Source organism: Pan troglodytes, chromosome 1 (genome assembly GCF_028858775.2).
Source record: "Pan troglodytes isolate AG18354 chromosome 1, NHGRI_mPanTro3-v2.0_pri, whole genome shotgun sequence".
Taxonomy (NCBI): Eukaryota; Metazoa; Chordata; class Mammalia; order Primates; family Hominidae; genus Pan; species Pan troglodytes.
The window spans coordinates 66,303,024-66,321,249 of record NC_072398.2 but is presented as its reverse complement, the minus strand read 5'-3'; the positions used below and the strand labels follow the sequence as shown (position 1 = coordinate 66,321,249).

Below are 18,226 nucleotides of genomic sequence, written 5' to 3'. Positions count from 1 at the left end.
ACAAAAAGTAGTTAGTTCATGCATTTAGAATATTGGTTTGTTGGCTGACAATGTTAAGCCTAATGACCTATACCTTTTGGGTATTGACATACTTAATTTTGCACTTATTAAACTGTGACTTTCCAAAAAAAAAAAAACTTTCATTGTACCATTAGGATATAATATTCTTGTTAATATTACAAAAACCAAACCAAAACAAAAAGCCATGCTGCAGCCTTAGGAGAACTTGCTTCATGTAACTAAGGGTTTTTCTTTTTTCTTTTCTTTTTGTTTTTTTTTTGTTTTTTTTTTTTCCTGTAGGATAACATAGTGTTAAAAGCACAAGCTTCTGGACTACTTGAAATCAAACCACAGCTTAACCAGCTCTATGGCTTTTGGCAAATTACTTCAACTCTTTAAACCTGTTTCTGATCTGTAAAATGGAATGATCCTTGCTCATCTGTAATATATATACATTTATAAAACAGGACCCACCAATGGAGTTATTTTATGAATTAAATGTTAAAACGGCTAGAACGGTGCAGGCTGAGTAAGCACTGAACACAGTACTTATTAGCTATTATCTCTGGTGCTCTGTGCAACGAAAGAACTATTAGAATACATTTAAAAGCACTTTGCAAACTGGAAAGCCCTTTGAACAATTTAGTTTCTCTAAATGTAATAATAAGCATCAGCCATCGCCTTTTATGGAAAATTGAGGTGGAATCACATCAGCAAGAGAAAACTGAGGACTTGTCTCTGGCTCTGTTCCTGATTTATTCACACAGTACATGATCCTAGAATAAGACTCCTGATACTCCTGAAAGTAGAGGCGGTTGGGTTAAAAATAATTTTCCCTTTCAAAACTCTTTCAAATGTTCTCCAAAAGAAGCCAGGAAAGCTCCCGTATGAGTAGATAATTCACTTTAAAATTCGCTCATCTCTCTTTAACACGAGAGTCTGCAGGGCTGGTGCAGCGGCGTCAACCCGAAGAGACCTGAACGCCGATGGGCAGTTGGGATTCTCCGTACGCCTCGGAAACAGCAGCCCAAACCTCACAACGCAGAACCACGAGATAGCGGGGATTGCAGAGCCCTGCGCAAGAGAAGGAAAATTAAGACGCAGCGGAGCCCAGGAGGTGCCTGCACGCGGGAAGGACTGGCGTGCAGACGAGGCAGGGGGAGGTTTGCACTCGGCGTGGCGCGGGTGAGCCGCGTGCTCTCGGGCACCCAGCCGCCAGTTCGGATGCTTCCGATCCTCGGGGAGCCGGGGCGCTGCGCCGGAGTCACTTCAGCCCATGTTGTTCAGGTGACACCCGGGGAAGAGCAGACTCCAGTGTGCAAAACGTTTCGGGGTTTCCGGGCCAGCGGTTCCGGGCGCGCCTCGCGGGCGGCGGCGCAGAACTACAACCCCCAGGCTCCCTGGCGTGGCGGCACGTGGGCCCGAGCCGGGCGGCCGCGGATATAAAGCGCGGCGGCGGCTGCCGGGCGGAGCGGCCGCACGGACAATAGCGGAGGCCTGGGTGAGCGCGGCCCGCGACGGCACGGGCTAGGACAGACGGACGCAGACGGCCCGACGACCTGGGCGTTCGGGCGGAGGGGCGCTGGGGCCTGACTCGCGGGTGGGTGAGACGTTGACGGACCCGGAGGAAAGAGGGAAGGCAGATACGCTGGGAAACGGATCTGGGGAAGGTGTGAATGCGAAAAGTGTAGGGACAGACGGGGGCAGAAGAACTTACTCCCCCGGATTGTTTGCCGACAGCATATCTGCCGGGTCTCCAAAGGTCCTTTCCTCAAAATAGAGTTAGCAGTTGAGCAGAAGAGAGCTTAAAGTTAAACCTGATACATCCCCCCTTCACTTGAGGAGAAATTGGTGGTTTTCTGCTTTTTTAAAAATCCCTATTTGTATCTCCTCTTCTCCGAGTACCTGTCCCTCAAGATATTCTCTGCCCAGAGGTACATTCTGCCCCCACTTTCTGTCTCTTAAAAAAACAACTTTGCCATTTTAAAAAGAATTTGACTTAGGCAGCTTTAATTCTTTGCACTAAGTGTTCTTATCTGTGGATGGAGGTATAAGATTTCAAGAGTAATACCCCCTCCCAATGTTTCAGTAATAATCTAAATTCACGTTAAGTCTTAGGCTGGAGAACATTAGAGCCATTCGCTTTAGCTACTAGCTCTGAAAACTTCAAAGCATAACATTCCCAAGTTTATCTAAAACTTGAATCTTAAAAATATTGATAATTATCTGTTATGCTTCAAAGCATAACATTCCCAAGTTTATTAAAAACTTGAATCTTAAAAATACTGATCATTCTCTGTTAAAGTCTTTTTGTTGTTGTTGTTGTTGTTGTTGTTTTTGAGACGGAGTCTCGCTCTTGTCGCCCAGGACGGACTGCAGTGGCGCTATCTCGGCTCACTGCAAGCTCCGCCTCCCAGGTTCACGCCATGCTCCTGCCTCAGCCTCCCGAGTAGCTGGGACTACAGGCGCCCGCCACCACGCCCGGCTAATTTTGTATTTTTAGTAGAGACGGGGTTTGGCCATGTTGTTCAGGCTGGTCTCGAACTCCTGACCTCAGGTATCCGCCCGCCTCGGCCTCCCAAAGTGCTGGGATTACAGGCTTGAGCCACCGCGCCCGGCCAAAGTCGTTTTTATCCCATTTCTTCCTGTAGGCGTTTCAAAGTTTGCAAAGGCAGCAAATTTTACGTAGTGTAGTTATCTGTGCAAAGAAATTTTCCAAGCTGCCATTGCCCCCAGATGGCAGACAGTCTAGGAGAGGAGCCAAAACCACCCTGCTTAATAACTCTGATGTAAGGTTTTTAATGAAAAGCCACTCTTTGGGGGAATTCTGAGGCTTAAGAAATTATTTTCGGCTGGGGTATCAGGAAATCCCCTGGTTTTTAAAATGAGAGGTTTTTTTGTTTTTGTTTTTGTTTTTAAGCTATACCTGCTGGAATGGATAAAGTGAGCTTTAAAAGTTGATCAGACCGAAGAGATTGAAGTGAGAGAACCACAGGAACAAAGGCAAGCAGACAAACAGCGAAAGGTAGGTAGGAGGAACAGCAAACAGTTTGTTCAGCTGGGCAAGTACAGTGCAGGCACGAAGATTTCAATAGAGACCCAGACCCCAGGGAGCTGGGTCTTTAGCCTACTGGCATTTTCTAAACAGGACAAAGACAAGACCAGAAATGCTGGTGTTACTGGAAGATTAATCTGACAGCTGATGTGGATTGAAGAAGAGAAGAGGGATTAGGACAGTGATTCCTAACCCCTATCCTACACTCCCAATGGCCCCTTGTTTTGAATTTTTGACTAATCAAACTACATTTGTGGTAATTAGTTTTATTTCTTTCCATCAAAGACATATAAAACTGCCAATTTGAGCTTCTGATGATTCTAAGAACCTCAGTGTTACCGTCCTTAGTATCAAATAAATGCAGGCAAAAGCACAAGACTACGGAGTTTTATTTAGCCTGAACAGCCTAGTAGTGTTGGATTTAGGAGATGTTTAATGCTGACTCAAGCTCTCAGGACTCTTATCACTTGAACCTTCTTGGGCCCTGTGGACCTGGGGTTTTGCCTATTTGTCTAGATAAGAGGTAATGAAGGGAAAAATTATAAAGGCGAAAGGAGGAATAGCAGGGGAAGAAGATAACAGAATTGAAATGACTTAGTCCCTAAATAGACAAGAGTAGTGAGTGTTGGAAAGGAGGCACCAGCAGAGCAAAGATGACTGGGAAGATGATGCTGGTAAGGGCATGATAGTATTTTCTACTGTCCTATACACATCAGGCAAGACTTCATGGAGAGCACTGAACACGTACTCACTATGTGCCTAGCATTGTTGTTAATCACTTTACATGAATTAGTTCATTTAATTCTCTCAACCCTATGAAATATAATTACTATTATCCTCATTTACAGAAGGGGAAACTGAAGCAGAAAGAGGTTACTTAATGGGCTCAAGGTCACCTACCTGGTAAGTGGTGGAGCCAGGATGCAGATGCATGAGGTCTGACTCCAGAGCTGGCCCTCTCACCCCTCTACAGTAAGGAACAAAGGAGATGGCAGGTTCCCTTTGGGCATGTTAAGTTGCGATGCTTGTGGGAGTGCTAGGTGAAGATATACAGCAGGCATAGCATCAATCTCCTTTGATGCTTAAACATCCCTCCAGTGGGGAGATGGCTTAGGTTATGGGCCTTTAAGGCTCAGAGGCTAAGTGGCCTGCTTATTGTACTGAGGGTGGTCACATGAAGCTCAAAGAGTGATTAGAGCCACATCTTATGATTTCTTATCTTGTGTTTTCCCATGGGCCAGGTTATTGGATTCATCTTTCTAAACTTCCAATCTGCTTTTAGTCTCATGTTTGAACTAGGAAATACAGAGCAAAGCTACATGCAGGACTTGGTCTTGATTTTAGGAGCAACTCTTGCTGAGAACATGTCTGTTTGCAAGGAAAGTATCGTGTTGTCTTTCTACTGAAAACAGTCAGTGTTTCTCAAGGGCTTACCTGAGCCAAGACTCTTTGGGAAGAAAAATAGAAGATATGGTCTCTGTACTTCAGAAGTTTATTCTCCTATTTGGGAAGATAAGATGAACAATTAGAAGAGCAAACAAAACAAGATAGCTCATAACTAAGTACCACATTATGTGGGTTAGATTTAAGTATAGTGGGCACTGCGTTTTTGAATGTGCCAGTAATGTCAGAACTATAGCATAACCCTTCTTGTTGGTCACCTACAGACATCAGTTTATTTGCTACAAGACCACTATCTTTTGTAGAATTGTCATCAAATACTATCTGATTATATTTTATTTTCATTTTCAATTGTTAGACATTAAATTTGTGGTCTGAAATTGCATTTGTGGCTTTTTATGTCTTATAGCTCAAAAAACAATAATGCTTCTAGAACTAGCAAATGTCAGAGCTGCGAGTTGAACCAGGTGGTCTGCCTGTGGAACTGAGGCTGTTAACCAGTCTGCTCTGTTGCTTCTTGTGGCCCATCCAGAGTCTTTTACACTGATTATGGGCAGGTACACACTCTGCCAGATGGTGAGAGATCCTTTGGCCCCAAATGAGTGATGTGAGTTGGACTCTTCCAGCAGTGCGCTACCCATCTGTGGAAGCCATCATCCAGTCACAGTCTGAACACCTCGTTCAGTCACCCACATATTCTTCGCTCTTGAATTGAACACCTGGTGTCAAGCAGAGGGCTCACTGCAGAGAGCAAAGGCAAATGAAACATCCCTGTCCTGGGAGCCTGCTGTAGTGGGGAAGAGGGAGGTGAATATGCAGTCTACATGGTTAACTAGAACTAGGAAAACTGGACAAAACTGGGCAAAATTAGGATATGAAAAGATAGGTAAATCTGAAGGTAGTTATGTAAATCATGAAACCTTAAGACAGGCTTGTTTTAGGTGAGATTCTAAGAATGAAGACAATGGGAAGAGAAAATGTCCCCTTTTATGACCATATTTCAGTTTAAGTAATAGTACAGTTGACCCTTGAATTACGTGGGTTTGAAGTGTGCAGGTCCATTTACACAGATTTTTTTCAACCAAATACGGATAGAAAATCAGTATTTGCAGGATGCAGAATTCTCATATGCCAGGCTGGGGCTGACTGTGTGACTTGAGTAGGCATGGATTTTGGTATACACGAAGGTCCTGGAACTGATCTTCTGTGTATACTGAGGCATGACTATAATTCACTGTATGTTTTACTTACTTGAGTTAGGTTCAAGCTCTTTCTTGGGTCTGCTGCTGTTAACCTCTATCCTTTGAGGTTTTAGATTGCTTCCATCATCTGTGTAGATAAAATGGGAGACTGTCCACGTAGTATTTTCTCAAGTCTACCCTCTCCTGTCTTAAAAGTTTCCTCCTCAATAGAATTAAGCTCTAAAATTTTACCATCTTGTACTTGCTCTGTGTGTTTGTGTACTTGTAAGCACATTTTACAGTTCTAAACTAGAAATGGACTTTGCCTGGGAGTTTTATCATTGACATTCCTTGAAGAAAGAGAGAAATTACATTGTATGTTTTCCAGACCTACCAGCAGCTCAATGGCCTTCCCAAAGAAGAAACTTCAGGGTCTTGTGGCTGCAACCATCACGCCAATGACTGAGAATGGGTAACTATCATTTGGGACCTTGAGGGGATCAGTTCTCATTCAACCAAAAAGGAGAGAAGTTCTTTGTAACAACAGTCACTTAAGACCCTGCACCTCTGTAGAACTGTTGCCAAAAGGCAGCTTCTGTCTGTCATCCCTCTGCACTGTCTCTGATCCCCAAGTCTGAGGAGGCATTATATCTCTGACCCCAAAGTCAGAGAAGCACTATATCACCTTGCAGAAAGGGAGAAGGTAAGAAATGGCAGCTTGCCTTTCTCCCAGTGCCTGTAGCGCCACAGAGCAAATTCTCCTTGGATTTCACCACAGCCTTGGCCTTTCTAAACAGGGCCAGTAGCATTGGATGAGAATCCCATTTTAGCATAATTGGATATCAAGCACTGACCTAGGCCCTCTCAGGATGCTGTCTCTGGACGTCAGCATGATTCCACTTCAGGCTGTTCATAGACTTGATAAAAATGTCCTACCCTGAGGAAAGTGGGAGGTTATCTGCAAGATGGACTCTTTTTTCCTGTTTATAGCCTCATTTCAACATTGACTAGATGTTGGGCAGCGGGGGAAGGGAAGTAACAACAGTCCATTGTTGACTAATCATTACCCCAAGCAAGTATTTTGACCTCCAGATGAATACAGTGGCAGTCCTTCTGCTAAAAAATCAGATAACAAAAAGGCCCTGTGACATAGGGAACCATGCACTGTGTATAACTCCTCCTTGAACATCACCCCTGACAAAAGAGAGTTCATCCACCTCCTGGATCTATATGTTTTTGACCTGTCAGAGGAGTCAGGCTGCCAAAAAGTTAGAATGCTGGCTTATTTAAGCTTCTCCTTTCTTTCTGTGTAATATTATAATAATAATCATACCTACATAATGAATTATAAGCATTAAATGAGATAATTCATACAACAGTGCTTAGCACAGGGTCAATACGCACTTAGGTCAAAAAGTTTGAACTGCCTTTATGTCATAAGGCAGAGGCAAAAGGAAGATGTATTTAGTACACCTTTTACAAGGGACTTTCTTTTTGGTCTTCTGTTGCTGAATTTATAAACGTTCATCTTACCCTTTTAAAGGAGATGAAATTTCTTATGTCTTTTAGTATTCTCCTTCAAAGTTGGCCATTTTGCAGTTCTACCTTAGAGACTCTCCAATGAGTCCAAGACTTCTGGCTTCTAAGATCCATGAAAAATCACGTCCTTACTAGGTCTAAATAAGATTCTTGCTGATACGGCATTTAGATTACTCAGCTGGTTAATAATAATTTTTTTTCTGTTACTTCCCCTTTCCACAAGTTTTAAGAAAGACTGGCATCAGCTGTTTCTCAATGCATCAGTCACTTGTTCGCAGATCAAACAGAAGACATGTGATTGCATGAATCGGCAGGATTTACTTCCTGTTACAGAGTGAGATCCTTCCTGTAATCTCCTAACACTGCATCTGGTCCATACTACTTTAACCTTTTAATAAGACCCCTCTTATCCTGGAAGTGGCTTCTTAAAACAGTCTTGTTTGTTCATCAGGGACCCACGGACAATGTCAGTGTGTTCTTCCTCCCTGTTTTGCCGTTTTCCTGGAAGGCCAGATCCCATGATAGAGATAACTAAAATGACTTTTTCTGGATCTTTTTCCGTTTCCCAAAAATCTGTGGTCCTGCTGCATCCATTTTACTATTTTCTCATCAATTCTGCGTTTTTCTTCTAGGAACCTTACTTTCCTAAGGTGTGAAATCAAAAAAAAAAAAAAAAAGAAGAATGCATTATGTGTAGGCTCTTTAAGAAATAAATTAAATAGTGTAGGTCAGTGTATAGCACAGAGTAGGCATGTGAGCCATGTTAGTTCCCTTTTCTCCCACCACCTGCTTCATCAAACATTCCTGTAGATATAAAGTAGCTTTGGAACACCCACCAAGAACACGTAGGCTTTAATGTACTTACCCAAGTACATTAAATCTGCACTTAATCTGCACTTCTGGGATGTTTCTAAGACATGAGATGGAAGGAAGGGGCACATGGAATCTAATACGTGGAAATACTGCCAGGTGACCTGCCATTGTGGGAGTTCTCCTAACCTGGCATGTACATATACATATCCTCCATAATTCTGAGTGGCTGAACAAGGACTATTTCCCTATATCCTTTTTTCTTCTCAATTCCAATGAAAGCTCAGTAACAATTCAGCTTTCTGCATATAAGTTGATGTCCTGGAGTAGGGTAGCTGGCAGAAAGAACATGGGTAAGTAGGTCTTAGTGAAATGATGTGAGTCCTGGATCCCAAGCTTTGCCACTAGTTAGCTCTCCGACCCTGGGGAGATCTTGTCACCTTTTAAGAGCTCTCTTGGCCGGGCACGGTGGCTCATGCCTGTGATCCTAGCACTTTGGGAGGCCGAGGTGGGCGGATCACGAGGTCAAGAGATCGAGACTATCCTGGTCAACATGGTGAAACCGCCTCTCTACTAAAAATACAAAAATTAGCCTGGCGTGGTGGCACGCACCTGTAGTTCCAGCTACTCGGGAGGCTGAGGCAGGAGAATCGCTTGAACCTGGGTTGCAGAGGTTGCAGTGAGCCAAGATCATTCCACTGCACTCCAGCCTGGGCAACAGAGTGAGAATATGTCTCAAAAAAAAAAAAAAAAGCTCTTTCATATTCTCCAAAGAAAGTTCAACCACATTATCTCTATGACCCTTTCCAACTCTTAAGAGTCTGCAGTTCTCTCATGTCATTGGGGATATTGTGGGGATCACCATTAAATAAGAATGTATAAAGTACCTATAATTCCAGTCCATTGTCCACACTGTAGCTCAGTGAGCTTCCTAGTAAATAAATCTGATCATGTCACTCTCCTCTTTAGGAATCTTTTGAGTCTCTTTTGTCTAAGCCTTGCTACCCATCATATGGCCCATGGACCAGTTGCTCCACCACCATGGGAACTTGGTAGAAATGCACAATCTCAGGCCGTATCATACTACAGATCAGTCCTGCATTTTAACAGTGTCCCAGATGATTCTTTAGCACATTAAAGTCTGAGATGAGCCGGTCTAAAGATTAAAGCCCAGACTCCCTGGGATGGCATAGGAAGTCCTTCACAGTTTACCTTTCCTGCTTCATTTCTTTGTCACCATACCTCTTCTGCCTTTCATACCTTTACTCATTCTCTTTCCTCTGCCATTTTCTACCACCATCCTCTTCTTTCTTGCTCCACTTGAACACTTCTACTCATCTATCAAAACCATCCTTAGAAATTCTTCCCCAATTCTCTTAAAAGGAGTTAGATGACCCTTCTATAGCACCCTGTCCATACTCTTCCCCTGTGATCCCATAGCACCCTTTTTGTATTGCATCAGAATTATTTGTTTATTATTACAATAACTTTTTGTTACTTGTCTATGTCTTCCAGCAGGCTTTGAGCTGCTTAGCCCTGTTCAATAGATATTGAATGCCGATAATATAAAAGAACTGAGAAATTATCTTATTTATCTTATATCTTAAGCATGTGGCATAGTTGCAGTAGCTTTTGTTATTTTATGAGTGAATATACTGCAGGAATTACTAGTGCTGATAGTCGAGAAAAAGGGAAGGAAGCGAACACTGATTGATGCTGTCAGTCATCATGCAGGCATTTTCATTTACATGTTCCCACTTAATCTTGACAACAGCTATGTGAGGGAGCCATAGGTATCTCTGTCCTGGCAGTTGAAGAAACGGAGATCCTAAAGGCTAGCCCAGCTGCCCCAAGCCACACAGCTAGAAAGGTAGGATTTCTCTACCTATCCAACCCTTGCCTTTTTATACACTAGTAAGTCTAATGAAAGACTTGCTTTTTTTTTTTTTTTTTTTTGAGACAAAGTCTCGCAGCAGGCGGGAGTGCAGTGGCACAATCTCGACTCACTGCAACATCCCCCTCCCAAGCTCAAGTGATTCTCCTGCCTCAGCCTCCTGGGTAGCTGGGATTAGAGGCATGCACCACCCTGCCCGGCTAATTTTTGTGTTTTTAGTAGAGACGGGGTTTCATCATGTTGGCCAGGCTGGTCTCAAACTCCTGACCTCAAGTGATCCGCCCCTCTCGGCCTCCCAAGGTGCTGGGATTACAGGCATGAGCCGCTGCGCCAGCCAAGACTTGCTTTCCTTATTTGTTCTAAGAACTCACTTTTTCTTTGGGCAGGCTCACAGTCATTAGACCAGAAAGTCCATTTCAGATCTAAAATGTCAAGAAAAAAGTTGTGTTTTTTCCTTCAAATGTTCTTGGCATCACCCTGGGGAATCTTCATAATACCCTCTGGTAAAAACAAATCTGTTACCCCAGTGAGAAAAGTCCTGGCCTGCTAGAGTCAGACTGGCATAGATTATTGTCTTTTTAACAGTCTTTGGGAGACGAAGGGACCCAGACTCCCAGAACAGAACATTTTCCACCTCCAACAGGGTGGGTAGGTTAGTCCCTGCCTGCCTCCCTGCTGAAAGAATTTTAAAATAACCAGTGGCTGTTTTGCCAAGAGTACATATAACTGCTATCTGATTGAATGCTGAGAGATATGTATAAAAGGCAAAAGAAAATGGAAAATCAGATTTTCTGGTATGCATGCCACATCATGTCAGGTATGAAAATAGCCTGTCCTGTGGATTCTGTCTGCTCAGATGAAGTGAAAGTCTTTCATGGTGGTTCGTGCACCAGGAGAGGAAACAAACAGCAATAGGGATTTCTCCCTGAAAAGCCACTTCAGAAAAATTCTATTACCCTTTTACCCTAAGAGAAGAGTTGTAGAGTCTACCTGCAGTTTCACAATCCACCCACTCTGGACCTCAATTTGTGGCAAAAAGAACAGAAGACTTTCTTCCGCTTATGTAGTTTGGGCAAACTAAATCTCTAAAAACAGACAATTAGAAAAAGGAATTATACTCATCCATAAAATAGAATGTTGTTTAGCCGGTATAGTAATGGACCATCTAAAAATGTGGGAAGATGTTAAAACTAGAATGCTGAATGAAAAGTATAAAACTGTGTCTAATACGGCCATATTTATACAAGAAAATATAATGTATATTTGTGAATAGAAAAATATCAAACTAAGAGGAATCATCTCCAGAGATATCCTGAGTGGGTTTTCTTTTTTTATTGTATGTACTTTCTAAAGTAAACTATATAGCTCCTGTAATTAAAAAAAAAAAAGTTAAATAAAATCAATGGGGCACAGTGGCACACATCTGTAGTCCCAGCTACTTGGGAGGCTGAAGTGGGAGGATTACTTGAATTCAGGAGTTTGAGGCCAGCCTAGACAACATAGCAAGACCCTGTCTCCAAAAAAAAAAAAAAAAAAAGGCCCCAAGGCATGAATCTAAACCCAACGCAAAGAATCTGAATCCCCAGGAATTGAAATTAAGACATTAAACTGGGTTTAAATATAAAAATGACTACAGCGAGCATGGAATTTGGTTCTGGGTCACTCTCCCCTGATGTGCCCAGTTGTTAGATGTGTTCTTGGGGCTCATGAAAGAAGAGAAGGTGCCGTGCAGCCTATTCAAGTGAATTGACTTCTGTCAACTCACTTCTGTGAGCACTGAGCTCCAAATGCCCAGTGGGTGGGCAGAAGAATAATCCAATCTCATTGTTTCCATTCTCTCTAGTGACTTCCTGGTAACCGATCATGGTTAATGGCCTCTGGTGATGAAAATAGACCTAGGTACCATCAGAGTAGGGTGGGAAAACAAGTGAAGGGACAGGCTGGGCATGATGGCTCACACCTGTAATTCCAGCACTTTGGGAGGCCGAGGCAGGCAGATTGCTTGAGCCCAGGAGTTCGAGACCAGCCTGGGCAACCTGGTAAAACCCTGTCTCTACAAAAAATACAAAAATTAGCTGGGCGTTGTGGCACACACCTGTAGTCCTAGCTACTGGGGAGGCAGAGGCCAGAGGATCACTTGAGCCTGGGAGATTGAGGCTATAGTGAGCCGTGATTATGCCACTGTATTCCAGCCTGGGTGACAGAGCAAGACCCTGTCTCAAAAAAAAAAAAAAAAAAAAAAAAAAAAAACGGACAGAATCCTCAAGGAGAATTATTTTCACCCTAATCCTGCCTTTTGGGTACCTATGTAACAAATGTGGTAGCAGCCCTGGATGATTTCACCCCCACTTGTGCCTGGAGCTGCTGAGCATCCCAGCCCAAGGCTGCAAACTTGCACCTGCAGAGTCAGGCAGGGATCTGAAATGCCTGAGGGACCTGGGGGCATCCAGTCATCTAAAGTAGGGCCTACTGCTGCTTTTTCTAATTTCCACCTGTATGGAAATGTAGCCCTGGCTTTTTTTTTTTTTTTTTTTTTTTTTTGAGACCGAGTCTCACTCTGTCACCCAGGCTGGAGTGCAGTGGTGCTATCTTGGCTCACTGCAACCTCCACCTCCCGGGTTCAAGCAATCCTGCCTCAGCATCCCTATTACAGGCTGAGATTACAAGTGCCCACCAATACGCTTGGCTCATTTTTGCATTTTTAGTAGAGACAGGATTTCACCATGTTGGCCAGCCTGGTCTCAAACTCTTGACCTCAAGTGACCCACCCACCTCAGCCTCCCAAAGTGCTGAGATTACAGGCATGAGCCACCATGCCCAGCAGCCCTGACATTGTTAGATTTTTCTGGCTTTTCAAATACTCATTTTTTTAAAGAAAAAATACAATATCGTCAAAGTCAAACATATTTAGAGTTAGCCCCTTTTCAACCTAGATCTCTCTAAAGAGGTCTGGTAGTTCCAAAAGGACTTAAGTCCAAGAACATTTTCTAGATGATGACCACTGCCCCCAAAATTCTGCCATTAGTGTCATTCTTGTAGGTTAGGGGCATTTTATAAGAAGCAGCAACCTACTTTCTCCTTTCTTGAAGGGACAGATAATGCAAAACCCATTAGACCTCTAACCCTGAGTGAAATTGTCAGCTGAATAGCCTGCCTCCCAGCAAGGCCTGAGGGAGAGAGGTGAGGGTAGGTCGAAGCACTATCCACTGAGGCCATCAAAACTGTGAAGTTCATGGAGAAAAAAGGAGCTTCCAGTTTCACATACTGGCCTAGACCTGCCTAAGGGTGCAGCCAACTCCCTAAAAAGAGGATGATACTAGAATAGGACCAAGCAAACAGTATGAATCTCAAGAATGTTGGAGGGGTCGGGCTCAGTGGCTCACACTTGTAATCCCAACACTTTGGGAGGCTAAGGCAGGAGGATCGCTTGACCCCAGGAGTTCGAGACCAGTCTGGGCAACATAGTGAGGTCTCATCTCTACCCAAAATTTTCAAGTTAGCTGCACCTGTGGTCCCAGCTACTTGGGAGGCTGAGGCAAGAGAATCACTTGAGCCCAGGAGGTCAAGGCTTGCAGTGAGCCATGATTACACCACTGCACTCCAGCCTGGGCGACAGAGTGAGACCTTGTCTCCAAAAAAAAAATGTTGGAGGGAAGGAGGACATAGGGTTTTGTCCTATTTATCCAATGTCTTCTTTCCAGCCTCCCTAGCTGTCATTTATCAGTCCTCTTCTGAGCCCCCATACAATTACTTTTTGCCTCAGTCATAACCTTCATTATATTTTGCTATTTTAATCACGTATACTGTCTTCTTTAATTAACGTAATAGTGAAATTTCAAAATATTATGCAAGCGTGGTGCTAACCTGCTTGTAAAGGCAGAGCCTGTGGTGATTTCGTCATTGTAAGTTCCCACATCACCACTCCTTTGCCCAGCCTTTGCTGAACACCTGGGCTGTTCCAGGTGCAGACTGAGGTCAGGAGGGAGCAGTGTTAGGATATGGAGGCATGTGCCATAATGAGGGAGTTCACTCCCCTTATAGGCTTTATAATTGCATTAACACACCTTTTCCCAAGTGGCAGGCTCAGGCCTGCTATCTTTTCTCTGAGCTTGTTATAGGCATGATTGCCTGTGCATTCTTTGCATTTAATAGCTTTCCTTTTAAACTCAGAGTCAGCTGTTCTCTATCTTTCCTCATTTTGTTCTTATTCCTTTTGACATATACATTTTGATGCCTTTGTTTCCTAGATGCATCAGATTTTTTTGTTTTTGTTTTTGTTGTTTAAGGAATTACCATAGGTAAAGGTGAAAAGAATGTTAATAAGGCCAAACTTCAATTAGGATTCTCTGGCCCTACAGACAAAAGTGCAGTGGCAGCCAGCTAGCACTCTGTGTTCTTGGCAGGGTAACCATGGGCACAGTGTAACCATTTAACGCAGGCTTGCTGCACCATTTTCCTTTGAATTTCACTCTTCATTGCCCATCATTCCCCTCCTGCATTTTGATTGAGGACAGGTTGCCTAATACAACTTGTGAGGAGTCAGTTTCTAGATTTTGAAATCAATATGATTTTAAGAGATCTTAACCTTAAGCATCAGATCCTTACAAGGTTAGTGTGCCTCAAATTGCCAAGTGCATGCAGATCACACGGCGATCTTGTTAAAATTCAGATTCTAACTGGGCCGGACTGTGTGGGGCTTGGGATTCCATGTGTCTAATAAAGTCCCCCAGATGCTGATGCTGCTGTTCTGCCTTTGAGAGGCAAAGTGATGACAAAGTTCCTTTCTAACTGCTAACCTTGTTCAATATAAAACCAGCAAATACAGATGGGTTTAAGACTCCATGTTTGTCCCAAATATTAAGTGCTAAAATTCTTATAATATTAAGATTGACTTTTCCTATCCTGTGAGCCTAAGAAATGAATGTTTCCATCCTCTGTAATGACTTCCTAATAACTGATCATGGATAATGGCCTCCAGCGATGAAAATAGACCTAAGTACCCTAAGAGTAGGGTGGGAAAATGCAAGAAGGGACAGGCCAGGCATGATGGCTCATACTTGTAATCCCAGTACTTGGGATCAAATGGCAAATGTTAAGTTCTCATTTAACCATGTCTGCAACCATCAGTCTTCCCCCAAAAGGGCAAAAGATGTGTGGCCATATGGACTTTAAAGAGAGAGCGTTGGGCAAAAGATAGTTCGGTAATACTGCTTGTCATGAGGTGTAAATATAAAGCCTCTGTTGATAACTAACAGTGTTTTGCTCATAGAAGTGAGGCATACATGGCTGAGTGAAGAAATCACCAGATTCAGGGGGGGAAAAAAACCCAGGCATTATTTACAGCAGGCTAAGAATTTCACAAATTGAGTGGATTTTTAATAACTATTAGCAAGAGGGAGCAATTTATATACCTGAGGATTTGTTGAATAATAATCTGAAAAAGACTAAATATGCCTTTTTTTCCACATGTCTTCTAGAGAAATCAACTTTTCAGTAATTGGTCAGTATGTGGATTATCTTGTGAAAGAACAGGGAGTGAAGAACATTTTTGGTAAGTCAACTTTGGGGATGTCTCTGCATGTCTCCAGCTCAGTCTTTAGAAGGTATATCTTACCTGGTTACCAGCCAAGAGGTCACACAGTCATGGTGTCACAGGTTATGATGGAGCCTGGCTAAGCTAACTAAAATTTGTGAATTTGTAGGCCCACCAATCTTAGACCTACAAAGCACCTCAAGAGATTACCTCATTTGATAGTGTGCCAACACTTAAGGTATTATTTTTTATCCCCATTTGGAGATGAAAATATATGACTCAGATATACTCTAGGTTGCCCCAGGCCATTCAGCCAAGAAGTGGTAGAGTAACAACTAAACCCTCTTAAGTAACAACTAAACCCTCTTCTCTCTTTTGTTTATTTATTTATTGAGATGGAGTCTTGCTCTGTCTCCCCCTGGGCTGGAATGCAGTGGCACCATCAGATCACTGCAACCTCTACCTCCCGGGTTCAAGCAATTCTCCTGCCTCAGCCTCCTGGGTAGCCGGACTATAGGCGCACACCACCACACCTGGCTAATTTTTGTATTTTTAGTAGAGACAGGGTCTTGCCATATTGGACAGGCTGGTCTCGAACTCCTGACCTCAGGTGATCTGCCTGCCCCAGCCTCCCAAAATTCTGGGATTACAGGCGTGAGCCACCGCGCCCAGCCTCTTCTCTCTCTTAAGAATGGGCTTTATTCTGTCTTCCCCTGGCCTTTCAAATTGTGAATGGAAGAAAGACTCTAAGTGTAGCACACAAAGAAATCACAGGACTAGTAGTTATCCCCTTTTATTTCATAGAAGTGAAAGTTTAAAAAATTAGATCTTGAACATTTTAAGCCTGACAGCTATACTTACCTGCGATTGAGCTGTCCCTTGCTTAGTGTTCTGGGCTCTCAGACCCTTGGATGCATTTTTATTCTGAGAACACTACACCTTGGTCCTGACCTACTGCTCTACCAACAGGAGCCCCTCCAGAGCCAGAGGTACCTGGTAATAATAATCAGAGCAGATTAAAACTTGTGTGGAAAAAGTGTCCTGGGCCACAGGTCAAAACTGAGACCTGATTACAAAACCACTCAATGTCCCTCTACAGCGCTAAGCCATAGTGGAGAAGGCAGATTCTTACTCAACAAAGGGCAGCAGATCTCCCCTGGGTATGAGGAAAAAGCAGGAATATCCCTATGACCAGAGTATACTTGAAGTCAAGACCTCAAAGAAGTGGTTAAAAATACTTTCCGACTTCCCTCCCCTGCCTCCCCAACCTCCCTTCTTCCAACCCAGTGCTGAGTGCTTAGAGATTCAGAGTGCCACCATATGCATGAGACCTCAGTAATGTATCCTACTGCCATAGGCATCTTTCTGTGATCCATTAAGAAATGATTGTAGTAGGCCGGGTGTGGTGGCTCACACCAGTAATCCCAGCACTTTGGGAGGCTGAGGCGGGCAGATCACCTGAGGTCAGGAGTTCAAGACCAGCCTGCCCAACATGGCAAAACCCCATCTCTACTAAAAATACAAAAACTTAGCTGGGCATGGTGGTGGGTCCCTGTAATCCCAGTTACTCAGGAGGCTAAGGCAGGAGAATCACTTGAACCTGGGAGGCAGAGGTTGCAGTGAGCCAAGATGGCGCCACTGCCCTCCAGCCTGGGTGACAAGAGCAAAATTCTGTCTCAAAAAAATGAAATAAAAAAGAAATGATTGTAGTAGAAGGAAAAGAGGAAAGATGATGAGTTTTGGAATCACACAACTCTGGATTCAAACTTAAATTATTTACTGTTTCAGACTTTATCTTTTCATCTGTAAATGAGAAAAATAATTTCTACTTTGCTGGGTTGTTGTGAGAGTAAGTGGATATGTAAGAGCACTTGGTATAAGAAATATTAATATCCTTTGTGCTTATTTATGAAATATTTATCTAAAAAACAAGTTGTCCTAGAGCACTACCATCAAGTCAAACTGTAAATGGAGATAGTTTGAGATCTGTAGTATACAAAAGCACCCGCATGAGTAACTCCCACTTATTTGACATCCTGGTACTAGATAGTGTTGATTTCCCTGCCATTCAAGCCCAGATATAAAACTGGGTAGTGTGTTTGGAGATTGACGTAAAATGTGGGCAGTCATCTCTGTCTTTATTTAAAATATTTGCTGACTGTCCCTAATATCAAGGTCAGATTTATAATTACAAGTCACAATTAACCTTCCCACTGCCTTTGACAAGGTGAAAGTGGAAAAAAGATGGAGTCTGAAGTGAAAATGGAAACATGGCATTTTCCCTCCTGACCATCCTCAGTGCAGCGGTTTCTGACCCTGCACTTTCAGACTCGGGGTTGGAGAAGCAGAGGTGCTCCTTGGTCCTGCTGACTTACTCTTTGTTTGAACAGTGAATGGCACAACAGGAGAAGGCCTGTCCCTGAGTGTCTCAGAGCGTCGCCAGGTTGCAGAGGAGTGGGTGACAAAAGGGAAGGACAAGTGAGTGGCTGCATGAGGATAAAAATGCCCTTTGGCAACAGCTGTATTCAGTGAGCCTCTTCCCCAGAGGATACGCCCTCCCTGCTTTCTGGTCAGAGCCGGGGCTTGAGGTCAGCTGGTGGGAAGATGAGCAGGGCCCCCAGGATCCTGGCTTCTTGGAGAAGAGCCCCCTCCCTTTCTGTGCAGAAGGGCAGCCAAACTGCTAGACACACCTGCCACCCAGAGGTTCCGCTGGGAAACTGCTTCTTACCTGTCTACAAGGCCAGTCCCCTCACAGTTACCCGTCTTTGGGCTGAAAGGTAAGAGGGGAGGGTGGTGACGGACTCTGCTGGTCA

General features: G+C 43.5%; 1 protein-coding gene across 16 annotated transcripts in view; it reads left to right on the top strand.

The window, feature by feature from the left end:
- The first annotated feature begins 1,183 nt into the window (after positions 1-1,183).
- Positions 1,184-18,226, top strand: part of NPL (N-acetylneuraminate pyruvate lyase) — a 40,915-nt gene continuing 23,872 nt past the window's right edge. For 4 of the 16 annotated variants that reach the window (XM_009437760.4, XM_063788626.1, XM_009437751.4 and 1 more), the window contains exons 1-6: positions 1,409-1,600; positions 2,921-3,025; positions 3,904-3,958; positions 6,026-6,109; positions 15,358-15,431; positions 17,804-17,891. In XM_009437760.4, coding sequence (XP_009436035.1) covers positions 6,042-6,109; positions 15,358-15,431; positions 17,804-17,891 — 230 coding nt within the window. In that variant the 5' untranslated portion in view covers positions 1,409-1,600; positions 2,921-3,025; positions 3,904-3,958; positions 6,026-6,041. 16 annotated transcript variants of the gene reach the window in all.